The sequence below is a fragment of the Neofelis nebulosa genome, chromosome 5, assembly GCF_028018385.1.
Source record: "Neofelis nebulosa isolate mNeoNeb1 chromosome 5, mNeoNeb1.pri, whole genome shotgun sequence".
In the NCBI taxonomy this organism is placed as follows: Eukaryota; Metazoa; Chordata; class Mammalia; order Carnivora; family Felidae; genus Neofelis; species Neofelis nebulosa.
This window is the reverse complement of record NC_080786.1, coordinates 93,289,564-93,302,780: the sequence shown is the minus strand read 5'-3', so window position 1 is coordinate 93,302,780 and position 13,217 is coordinate 93,289,564. Positions and strand designations below refer to the sequence as shown.

The following is a 13,217-nucleotide window of genomic DNA, read 5'->3' as shown; positions in this document are numbered from 1 at the left end:
TGTAAAAACTAAAACTCTAAAACTTCTAGAAGTAAACACAGGAGAAACTTTTTGAGGCCTTGGGTTAGGCAAACATTTCTTAGATCTGATACCAAAACATGATCCATAAAAGAACAAATTGGTAAATTGGATATCATCAAAATTAGAAATGTCTTTTCTTTGAAAGATACTCTTAAGTGAATGAAAAAAAGGACACAAAAAATTGGAAGAAAATCTTTGCAAAGCATATGTATTTGTTGACAGAATTGTATCCAGAATATAAAAAGAACTCTCAAAACTCAATAATAAAAAGATGCCTGGGTAGCTCAGTCGGTTGAGAGTCTGACTTCAGCTCAGGTATAGATCTCTTGGTTCAGTTTGTGGGTTTGAGCCCTCGGCATTGGGCTCTGCTGTCAGCACAGAGCCCGCTTCGCATCCTCTGTCCCCCTCTCTCCCTGCCCCTCCCCAGTTTGCACGCGCCCGCGTTCTCGCTCTTAAAAATAAACATTAAAAAAACCCCTCAATAATACGAAAACAAAGTTTTTAAAAAATGGGTAAAAGATTTGAATAGATATTTCACCAAAGAAGACATATGGATAGCAAATAACCATGTGAAAAGATGCTCAACATTGCATTAAGGAAATGCAAATTAAAAATACAATGAGATACTACTATTCACATGTATTAGAATGACTACAAAGAACAACCAAGTCACATGTTGGCAAGGATGTAGAAATGAAGGACTCTCATACACTGCTGGTGGGAATGTAATAGGTACAGCCATTTGGGGAAACAGTCAATTTTTTGAAAAGTTAAAAATACACTTACCATATGACCCACCCATTCTACTCTTAGGTTTTTAACCAAGAAAAATGAAAACATATGCCTACACAAAGACTTATACAACAATGTTCATAGCAGATTTACTTTTAATAGCCCCAAACTGGAAAAAACCCCAAACATCTATCAACAGATGAATGGATAAACAAACTGTATGTCTACACATTGGACTATTACTCAGCAATAACACAAATAGAACCACTGGTGCATGCAATAATATGTATGAATCTTAAAACAATTATGCCAAGTAAAAGTAAAATAATTATAACAGGTAAAAAAAAAAGAGTACATACTGTATTATTCCATTTATATAAAATTTTGGAAAAATGCAAACTAGTCTATAGTGACAAAAAGCAAATCAATAGTTGCCCAGGAATAGGAATGGATATAAGGATTGGACAGGAGAGGGAGATATCAAAGATTCATGAGGAAACTTCTGCAGATTTTATGCAACATTTCATGAGTGTATACATAGGTCAAAACTTATCAAATCATATAGTTTAAATATATGCAGTTCATTGCATGTCAATTATGCCTCAATAAAACTTTTTTTTTTTTAATTTTTTTTTCAACGTTTTTTATTTATTTTTGGGACAGAGAGAGACAGAGCATGAACGGGGGAGGGGCAGAGAGAGAGGGAGACACAGAATCGGAAACAGGCTCCAGGCTCCGAGCCATCAGCCCAGAGCCTGACGCGGGGCTCGAACTCACAGACCGCGAGCTCGTGACCTGGCCGAAGTCGGACGCTTAACTGACTGCGCCACCCAGGCGCCCCAATAAAACTATTTTTTAAATAAAAAGGAATCTGTGTTCTAGAGGGACAGATGAATTTCTTGTCCTTTAGGCAATTTTTTTCATATTATGGTTACTCACAGCTGAGCTTTTCGTAAGTATTTACCATGATTCAATAATGTTTGCAAAAAAAAGAAATCATTGCAGAGAAGTAAACTCCAACTGAGTGATATACTGGGTCTGGGTAGGGCCTATAGCCCAAGGGTTTGATGATCAGGCTTTGAGGTTTGGGCAGGGAAGCTGATAAAATGGGGAAATGTTGTCAGGATGACATCTGATGTCAGGGACATCTAGGTCATTTGGCTCGCACATAGCTTCTAGGGTTGATTCTATCTGCTGAATGGGTGTCCTCTTTCTTGCTCACTGCTCCAAGCCCATCCTTCTTAGTGCAGAGAATGGCATCTGGCATGGAGAAGACCTGGGTTTCAGTGAAGGAAAAAGCTCTACTTACTTGCTACAGCTTCCCTGTAATCACTCTCCCTCACTCCATTTTCAGCTCACACTTGTGCCAAACAACAGTCTTTCTGGGCATCTTGTTCTCCCTCTCACTGGTGCCAGATGTTGGCCAGCTCACACAGTACCAGCGGTACCATGTCCTGGGGTGCATATGAAGCAGAACTATGTTCAAAGACCTATCTCCCAAGAGCACTGACACATGGCCTTCCAGGCTTGGGGACTTAGGAGGCCACACCACTCCAGGGTTTGAAATGAGAAGCAGGAACTACAGATTGCCATATAAGAGCCAGACCCATTAATCTGACACAAACTTCCCTAGCTAATAATCAATAATAAAGTTGCTGTTTGTAATCAAGTAGTGTCTACTTGCTGCTTACTCACCACTCTCTTGTCCGGGACCCTCTGGGTAAACACCTTGTAGAGTCGCCAGCTCTTCCCCAGAATGGGGCCAAACACAAGGGAGGTCCCAATGCACAGCATGGATAGTCTTATCTACAGGGAAAAGGGACAGAAGCAAGAGGCATGAGAGGGATCTTAATTGTTCTCCACATTCTACTCTGCAAAGCTTCAGTCCACACAGGGCACGGGACAGATGCGGACCTCACTAAGCAATACAATGATCACCTCTGAGAGTACCCATTCAGAAGATAAAGGTAACCACCATCTACAGGAGACGCTGATTTAAAAAGATATCAAAAGTTGAACATTTTTCTCAAAACAAAAACTTAAGATTTAACCCACCTGAATGAGAGTTTCCATTGAGCCTCCCGCTAAAGCATCTCGATCTTGAATCCCGAAGAGGTAAATGCTACTGTAAGTCAGACAACTGCCAAGTAAGGTCACGATGTTCAGGTTGGGACTGGACATCTTCACAATCCTAGAGGGAATCAGGAAGAAGGACACTTACAGCCATGACCCTTTGCCCTGGGAGTGAACAGAGTTTCCCCACCAGTATAATCTCCAGTGCAACCTCAGAGTGAAGGACCACTGGGAAGAAACTTCTTTATGGTCCTGTAAAAAATTATTATGATTTATTTAAATTTATTTTCTAAAGGAACTAAATTCTGGCATTTCTTGCTTATATAACTCCAAGTCTTTTAAAAGAAGGCCAACTTCTAAAAAACAGGTGGTATTAGGGAAGAGTTAGGATTTCTCCATGAAATTTCTGGTTCCTAAGATACTGCTACATGCAGGCAAGTGAATGAATAACTAACAGGTAGATACCTAAAGAGATACAGTTTGGAGCCTTTAGAAGTGAGCTGGTAAACCACCGTTTGGAAAAGGTTTGGGATTTTTTTCATACACTATTTATTTAATATATACAATTGCTTTTCCTTTCTCTGACTGAGAGAAAAAGGAAGCAATGACTGAAGCAGGAACTTTGAGAAGGCTCTTTTGTCAAATAGTTTTAAATGAGTTTACAGAGCAATTCAAAGATTAGAGGGAGGTATGGCCAATCAGGGTCTCAGACATACCTTCGGCACCAACAGAGGCTCATGACAAGGTAAAAATGTGTTAAGTGGTTAACCTAAGGGGAAAACCAGGCTTAATCTGGACAGTGACTGATAACAATTAAGAAGTAAGGTAATTGTACTTAAGACTTTTAGTCTAAATAATGTATTCTACATAAATTCAATATTTCTATTAATAGTCACTTGATAATTATACTTAGTTATATTTTATTTTTATTTTATTTTTTTTCAATATATGAAATTTATTGTCAAATTGGTTTCCATACAACACCCAGTGCTCATCCCAAAAGGTGCCCTCCTCAATACCCATCACCCACCCTCCCCTCCCTCCCACCCCCCATCAACCCTCAGTTTGTTCTCAGTTTTTAACAGTCTCTTATGCTTTGGCTCTCTCCCACTCTAACCTCTCTTTTTTTTTTTTTTTTCCTTCCCCTCCTCCATGGGTTTCTGTTAAGTTTCTCAGGATCCACATAAGAGTGAAAACATATGGTATCTGTCTTTCTCTGTATGGCTTATTTCACTTAGCATCACACTCTCCAGTTCCATCACGTTGCTACAAAGGGCCATATTTCGTTCTTTCTCATTGCCATGTAGTACTCCATTGTGTATATAAACCACAATTTCTTTATCCATTCATCAGTTGATGGACATTTAGGCTCTTTCCATAATTTGGCTATTGTTGAGAGTGCTGCTATAAACATTGGGGTACAAGTGCCCCTATGCATCAGTACTCCTGTATCCCTTGTGTAAATTCCTAGCAGTGCTATTGCTGGGTCATAGGGTAGGTCTATTTTTAATTTTCTTTTTTTTTTAATTTTTTTTTAACGTTTATTTATTTTTGAGACAGAGAGAGACAAAGCATGAACAGGGGAGGGTCAGAGAGAGGGAGACACAGAATCTGAAACAGGCTCCAGGCTCCGAGCTGTCAGCACAGAGCCCGACGCGGGGCTCGAACTCACAGACTGCGAGATCATGACCTGAGCCGAAGTTGGCCGCTCAACCGACTGAGCCACCCAGGCGCCCCTATTTTTAATTTTCTGAGGAACCTCCACACTGTTTTCCAGAGTGGCTGCACCAATTTGCATTCCCACCAACAGTGCAAGAGGGTTCCCGTTTCTCCACATCCTCTCCAGCATCTGTAGTCTCCTGATTTGTTCATTTTGGCCACTCTGACTGGCGTGAGGTGATATCTGAGTGTGGTTTTGATTTGTATTTCCCTGATAAGGAATGACGTTGAGCATCTTTTCATGTGCCTGTTGGCCATCCGGATGTCTTCTTTAGAGAAGTGTCTATTCATGTTTTCTGCCCATTTCTTCACTGGGTTATTTGTTTTTCGGGTGTGGAGTTTGGTGAGCTCTTTATAGATTTTGGATACTAGCCCTTTGTCTGATATGTCATTTGCAAATATCTTTTCCCATTCCATTGGTTGCCTTTTAGTTTTGTTGGTTGTTTCCTTTGCTGTGCAGAAGCTTTTTATCTTCTTAAGGTCCCAGTAATTCATTTTTGCTTTTAATTCTCTTATCTTTGGGGATGTGTCGAGTAAGAGATTGCTACGGCTGAGGTCAGAGAGGTCTTTTCCTGCTTTCTCCTCTAGGGTTTTGATGGTTTCCTGTCTCACATTCAGGTCCTTTATCCATTTTGAGTTTATTTTTGTGAATGGTGTAAGAAAGTGGTCTAGTTTCATTCTTCTGCATGTTGCTGTCCAGTTCTCCCAGCACCGTTTGTTAAAGAGACTGTCTTTTTTCCATTGGATGTTCTTTCCTGCTTTGTCAAAGATTAGTTGGCCATACGTTTGTGGGTCTAGTTCTGGGGTTTCTATTCTATTCCATTGGTCTATGTGTCTGTTTTTGTGCCAATACCACGCTGTCTTGATGATTACAGCTTTGTAGTAGAGGCTAAAGTCTGGGATTGTGATGCCTCCTGCTTTGGTCTTCTTCTTCAAAATTACTTTGGCTATTTGGGGCCTTTTGTGGTTCCATATGAATTTTAGGATTGCTTGTTCTAGTTTCGAGAAGAATGCTGGTGCAATTTTGATTGGGATTGCATTGAATGTGTAGATAGCTTTGGGTAGTATTGACATTTTGACAATATTTATTCTTCTAATCCATGAGCAGGGAATGTCTTTCCATTTCTTTATATCTTCTTCAATTACCTTCATAAGCTTTCTATAGTTTTCAGCATACAGATCTTTTACATCTTTGGTTAGATTTATTCCTAGGTATTTTATGCTTGTTGGTGCAATTGTGAATGGGATCAGTTTCTTTATTTGTCTTTCTGTTGCTTCATTGTTAGTGTATAAGAATGCAACTGATTTCTGTACATTGATTTTGTATCCTGTGACTTTGCTAAATTCATGTATCAGTTCTAGCAGACTTTTGGTGGAGTCTATTGGATTTTCCATGTATAGTATCATGTCATCTGCAAAAAGCGAAAGCTTGACTTCATCTTTGCCAATTTTGATCCCTTTGATTTCCTTTTGTTGTCTGATTGCTGATGCTAGAACTTCCAACACTATGTTAAACAACAGCGGTGAGAGTGGGCATCCCTGTCATGTTCCTGATCTCAGGGAAAAAGCTCTCAGTTTTTCCCCACTGAGGATGATGTTAGCTGTGGGCTTTTCATAAATGGCTTTTATGATGTTTAAGTATGTTCCTTCTATCCCGACTTTCTCAAGCGTTTTTATTAAGAAAGGGTGCTGATGGGGCGCCTGGGTGGCGCAGTCGGTTAAGCGTCCGACTTCAGCCAGGTCACGATCTCGCGGTCCGTGAGTTCGAGCCCCGCGTCAGGCTCTGGGCTGATGGCTCGGAGCCTGGAGCCTGTTTCCGGTTCTGTGTCTCCCTCTCTCTCTGCCCCTGCCCCGTTCATGCTATGTCTCTCTCTGTCCCAAAAATAAATAAAAAACGTTGAAAAAAAAAAAATTTTTAAGAAAGGGTGCTGAATTTGTCAAAGGCCTTTTCTGCATCAATTGACAGGATCATATGGTTCTTATCTTTTCTTTTATTAATGTGATGTATCACGTTGATTGATTTGCGAATGTTGAACACTTAGTTATATTTTAATTTTAAAATAATAACTGAGGAGGAAAGCATTCTTATCTTTGTACCTGGATTACCTGGCTGGCCACTTTAAAGTCCAGAGTCAAGGCAAAACCAGCTACTTAGTGCAGCCTACTTTAACGACAGGCAAAGTACTCAGAGGCATTAGACAGTTTGGCAGTGCTAGACTTGCAAACATCATAACTAACAATGGCCTGGCTTGATTATTTAGTGACTAGTGGCATAATTACATCCACACACACAAAAACACCAAACCATCGCCCTGAATCTCAGGTCCCAAGTACAGACATCATAGGCCAGTAAGTCCAGTTGAGCTTTACCCTGTCTTGTAGAAAAAACCTTGATTGTTTTTCTTCCTCTAAAAATGGGAACAAGTTTCATGTATTCCCCTTATAAAATGGGGACAGGAATAATACATGCCTCTACCCCCACCAAAGAGTGGTGAGAATTCATTGAGATAATAAAGCAAAGTGTGGCACAGGACCTGGCACAGAGTAAGCTTGTTGCTAACATTAGCTGATGATATTAATCTCACTGTCTTCATGCTTTAGAAACCTACAAATCACCTTTTCCTCTCCTATTTATCACCTATACCCAATCAATTGCCAATTTCTTTCACTTGTGATTTCAAAATCCTTCTGCGTGGTCCCTCCCTCTCCATTCCTGCCACTACATGCACCCAGGATACAATCATGTTAGAAGCAATGGAAATGGAGACAGGTGGTGTGACAGATGGGAATCCTGGCTGTGCCAATCACAGCTGCATGACTTTGGGCAAGTCATTTACTCTAGCTTCCTGTTTCCTCATCTGTGTAGATAATATTATCCTTCATAGCCACCCCACAAATTATTGCAAAGAGCAAATGAGGTATGTGGCAAACTCTCTTGAAAACTCTAAGGTGATGCAAAAGTATTCATTTTTAGATTTTTGGTGTAAACTTTAGCTCTCTGTATCACCAATTTTTTCCTGTCCTAATATATTCTGCATATTACTTTCAGACCTATTTCTTAAAATACTACTTTCATCACTTAGGAAGAGAGCTACACATATACAGATCAATTTTGTTTACCTTAAGCCTCCTGTATACAAATTTAAAATCTAGCCCCTATCCTATCTATCCACTCATGTCATCATGTTTTCAAATTATAGACTTATGGACAGTAATCTTCATTAGTTTCTTTGGCTCTTCCCAGAAGAAGGGGAATCATGGGGTGAATATTGATTGCAAAAGTAAGAACAGTGTTAACCATCAGCTTCATGATGCATTTATTAAGTAATAACTTAAAGAGACCAGTGCTGGCACTGCTTTAGAAAAGGGGCCACCGCTGACCTGGGACTAGCTATTTGGTTCAGTCAAAAGCCTACGCACATGAAAAGATGCTCAACGTCGCTCCTTATCAGGGAAATACAAATCAAAACCACACTCAGATATCACCTCACGCCAGTGAGAGTGGCTAAAATGAACAAATCAGGAGACTATAGATGCTGGAGAGGATGTGGAGAAACGGGAACCCTCTTGCACTGTTGGTGGGAATGCAAATTGGTGCAGCCACTCTGGAAAGCAGTGTGGAGGTTCCTCAAAAAATTAAAAATAGACCTACCCTATGACCCAGCAATAGCACTGCTAGGAATTTACACAAGGGATACAGGAGTACTGATGCATAGGGGCACTTGTACCCCAATGTTTATAGCAGCACTCTCAACAATAGCCAAATTATGGAAAGAGCCTAAATGTCCATCAACTGATGAATGGATAAAGAAATTGTGGTTTATATACACAATGGAGTACTACATGGCAATGAGAAAGAATGAAATATGGCCCTTTGTAGCAACGTGGATGGAACTGGAGAGTGTGATGCTAAGTGAAATAAGCCATACAGAGAAAGACAGATACCATATGTTTTCACTATTATGTGGATCCTGAGAAACTTAACAGAAACCCATGGAGGAGGGGAAGGAAAAAAAAAAAAAAAAGAGAGGTTAGAGTGGGAGAGAGCCAAAGCATAAGAGACTGTTAAAAACTGAGAACAAACTGAGGGTTGATGGGGGGTGGGAGGGAGGGGAGGGTGGGTGATGGGTATTGAGGAGGGCACCTTTTGGGATGAGCACTGGGTGTTGTATGGAAACCAATTTGACAATAAATTTCATATATTGAAAAAATAAATAAAGTGACCTTACGTTGAAAAAAAAAAAGCCTATGCAGTGGTACGACCACTAGTAGACTCTTCGAAGTCCAATAACTAAGGCTATTCTTCCCCATGGCTACACATAAGCATGAGCCATGAATATATGATGCTGACGTCCTTACCAAGCAGCCGCCCAAGTTTCACAGTCACACATGTCTGTATTGTTCAGATCACGGATGGGTTTGGGTAGGTTTCTTTCTTCATTCTTTTCTGGGACTATTTTATTTGAACACCACTCTACAATCAGATCTTCTTTGTGTAATTCAGTACTGCATGAAACCCTGATTTAGAATCCCCTCCCTCCTGATTTAGTTAGGAGGAGCCCAATTTAGTTATTTTTTGACAAAATATACATTACATAATCCTCACATCTCAGAAGTTGATGCAAATTCATTTTCTAAATGGACGTTATGGACTTACATATGTATATTTTTATATTTTTTGTAAAAAATTTTTACTTAAAACTTGCATCAGAAAAAAATGAATGGAAGATGGTTTACCTGTTTTGTTTGGCAAAGTTAACACCTGTGAAGTTACTGAAAGGTGAATCATCTATTCAGCAGATGTATTATGTATGTCTGAGGAATGTCTTTGCTACTTGAATAAGAATTCAAGCACCAATGTCACTTATGTTTTACTGTTGAACTAAAAGATGAAACCCACACATGCTGAATCTTTTAATCACTCACAAACACATACTTTCCACAAAACAAGACAATTTAAATATTATATACTTAATTATAAATATCTAGTCCCTTTGAGATTACCTATGTTGCATTTATGAAGAGGTAAAAGCTTGGACTGTGTTACTAGCACTCAGAAACAAGCTGGGTTTTTTTTTTTTTTAAAGGATTGTATAGCTATCTCATTATCTTTTCTCTTCATTTATTAATTGGTAAAGACAAGAACTTTCTTGATGTTTCTATTCTCAAGTAAGTCTCAATACAAAGATAAATATTCATCTGTATTTGTATAAACCTGGATTATAATTTTAATACTCTTTAATGAATTCTGATGCTTAAGTGACATCCATCAGCTCACAGGTTTGATATATATATTTTTAATGTTTATCTAGTTTTGAGAGAGAGAGAGAGAGAGAGAGAGAGAGAGAGAGACAGAGTGTGAGTGGGGGGAGGAGCAGAGAGAGAGGGAGACAGAGGATCCAAAGCAAGTTCTGTGCTGATAGCAGAGAGCCTAGTGCAGGGCTTGAACTCATGAATCACAGGTATGATATATTTTTTAAAGTTTATTTATTTATTTTGAGAGAGAGAGACAGACAGACAGAACAAGTAGGGGAGGGCCAGAGAGAGAGGGAGAGAGAATCTCAAACAGGCTCCACACTGACAGCATGCAGCCTGATGCAGGGCTCAAACCCACGATCCATGAGATGATGACCTGAGCCAAAACCAAGAGTCAGACGCTTAACTGACTGAGCCATCCAGGCACCCCACAGGTATGATATTTTAAAAGTCTTTATCAAATATTGGTTTCTGAACTTAGAGGTTTATTATAACTGCTATGGATGACTGACTGGTCATCCTACTCTCTCTTCTTAATTATGGTTAAGAACTGAGTTTGGAAACATGGCTTGCAAATGGGGCTGAGGGTACTTCTTGTGGCTATTAGAAAATTTTCCTAAAATGTGACAGGGCCATGGTTTCTAAAATGCTATATGAATTGATATAAATGATGTCACTAAGCTTTAAACAAACCAAGTATAAATGTCTTTCCAAAAACAATTTTTAATAAAATAATTAAGATTAAATCATGAGAAATCGTTGATTCTTTTTCGATTCACTATTTTTGATCTATGTTACAGTGGGGTTATAAATCGATCTCATCTGGATATGTTCCAAACAGCTTTATCATTATGTTTTCTGGTTTGATTTAGCAAACACAATCATTTTGCTACCTTGCTTATTTCTAATGTTTTAGGTTCAAAATCTAAACCCAATTCAAATTCTGCACATCTCAAAGCAATATCTGTGTGACTTCTAACCACTTATATTCTAACTCAGCATCATAATGGTGAGAGAAGACTGGCCCTGTCCCCTCCTCTCCTGTCTGGGCTACCATTCTAGGTGACCATTCTAGGAGCTTTTCATTGACCTTTCAACCTCCAGAGTTCTAAATTCTTTGATCATAATGACTTCACTTTATTCCACTTTTAGATACCCACCCCCAGGGTCACACCCTGAGTGTTATGATCACTAAGAATGATTCCACTTCAGAAATTTTGAAAACCGACATCCCCCTCTTTGATCTCAATGTATCCAAAACCAAACTCTTAGTCTTCTCCCTTGACCTGTTCTTCCCACATTCTTCCCCAGTTCAGATAATGGCAATTCCATCTTTCTATTTGGTTGGACCCAAAATCTTGAAGTCATCTTTGATTCTTGCTCACCACCCACATCCAATCTGTCATGAAATCCTATTGGCTCTATCCTTGAAATACATCCAAAATCCAACTTCTTACCACCTCTGCTACCACCACCCTGATCAAAGTCTGACTTTGCATTTCTCATTTGGATTATTACAATAGCCTCCTAACTGGTCTTGCTGCTTCAACTCTGGACCCTTCCTAAGTCTATTTTCAACACAGCAGTCACAACAATCCATTAAAGGTAAAGCAGACCATGTCACTTCTCTGTTCAGAAGTCATCTGACTCAGAGGAAAAGTCAAAGTCTTTACCAGAGTGTACAAGTTATATTTTTGGTCCTCATTATCTATCTCATTTCCTGCTTCTTCCCTTTGCCCACTCCACCCCACACAGGCCTCCTTGCTATTCCTTGAAAACACCAGGCACTCAAAACTTCAAGGTTTTGAAGTGGGTGTTCTCCCGCTATAGAATATTCTAATTCATATATTTCCATGACTCATTCCCTCTTTCCTTTTATGTCTTTGTTCAAGTGTTACCCTCTCAATCAGGGCTACAACCCCATTTAAAATCACACTCTTTTGCCTGGGTGGCTCAGTCGGTTGAGCGTCCGACTTCAACTCAGGTCATGATCTCACAGCTCATGAGTTCAAGCCCCACGTTGGGCTCTGTGCTGACAGCTTGGAGCCTGGAGCCTGCTTCCAATTCTGTCTCCCTCTCTCTCTGCCCCTAACCCACTTGCATTCTGTCTCTGTCTGTCTCAAAAATAAACATTAAAGAAAAATAAAAAAAAAAAAAAGGATTTTAAAATCGCACTTTCTCAGAATTCCAAATCTTTCTTATCCTGTTCTAGTCTATCTCCATCCCACCATAGTACTTTTTACTGTCCAAGGTATTACACAATTTTATTTTTATTTATTTAAAAATTTATTTAAATTCAAGTTAGTTAATACATAGTGTAATAATGGTTTCAGGAATAGAATTTAGTGATTCATCACTTACATATAACACTCAGTGCTCATCCCAACAAGTGTCCTCCTTAATGCCCATCACCCATTTAGCCCGTCCCTCTACCACACACCTCCCCTCCAGCAACCCTTAGTTTGTTCTTTGTATTTAAGAGTCTCTTATGGGTTGCCTCCCTCTCTGTTTTTATCTTATTTTTCCTCCCTTCCCCTATGTTCATCTGTTTTGTATGTTAAATTCCACATATAAGTGCAATCAGATGATATTTGTCTTTCTCTTGACTTATTTCACTTAGCATAATACATTCTAGTTCCCATCCACGTTGCTGCAAATGGCAAGATTTCATTCTTTTTGATTGCTGAGTAATATTCATTGTATATATACATATACATATACATATACATATACATATACATATACATATACATATATATATGTATGTATGTAGTTGTTTATCATCTTCTCCTCCCCACTGGAATTGGTCATGATGTACTCCCAGTACTAGAACAGTACCTAGCATATTGAAAACATTCAGTAAATACTTCCTGAATGAATGAACAAGTCCCCTATCCTCTAGCCCTTTCATATGCTCACTTCTAATGCACTTGCTTGTTGACAGCCTACAGACCTCCATTTCCCTGTCTCTTCAGCTTCCTCACAGTCTCCTTTCTCTGCCCAATGTGAAACCTCTGGTTGGTCATCTGAACTGTTCTCTCAGCAACACCCACTTCCTTTTCCAAACAAGCTCCTTTGCTGCATCTGCCTGACAGAACTCCCATCAAAATTTCAATCGATTGTTTGCCTTTATATCCAAGCAGCTGGGTGTTGGGGGAGAAAATTATGTAACCTTGTAGACTGTTGCCACCAAAACCAATAGCCTCCAACACCAATCAGCAGGGCTTACTGTACTACCAGCTAACGTTTTTATTTGTTCTATGAGGTACTCTTTAACGTTTTCTTTGTGAGTGACCCACCTCATTAGTTTCAAAGAAATAAGAGCACATATCTGTCTGGATGATTTCTCAGTCTAGGTTTGGTGCCCTCCTCTATAGCTTTATAATACCCCAGGGTATATGTGCATCAGTACAATT

General features: G+C 39.4%; 1 protein-coding gene across 3 annotated transcripts in view; it reads right to left on the bottom strand.

Moving 5' to 3' along the window:
- Positions 1–13,217, bottom strand: part of GPR156 (G protein-coupled receptor 156) — a 118,067-nt gene that overhangs the window by 22,325 nt on the left and 82,525 nt on the right. For all 3 annotated transcript variants that reach the window (XM_058731271.1, XM_058731269.1, XM_058731270.1), the window contains exons 4-5: positions 2,809–2,944; positions 2,449–2,559 (exon numbers count right to left, since the gene is read on the bottom strand). In XM_058731271.1, coding sequence (XP_058587254.1) covers positions 2,449–2,559; positions 2,809–2,944 — 247 coding nt within the window. The remainder of the gene's footprint in view (positions 1–2,448; positions 2,560–2,808; positions 2,945–13,217) is intronic.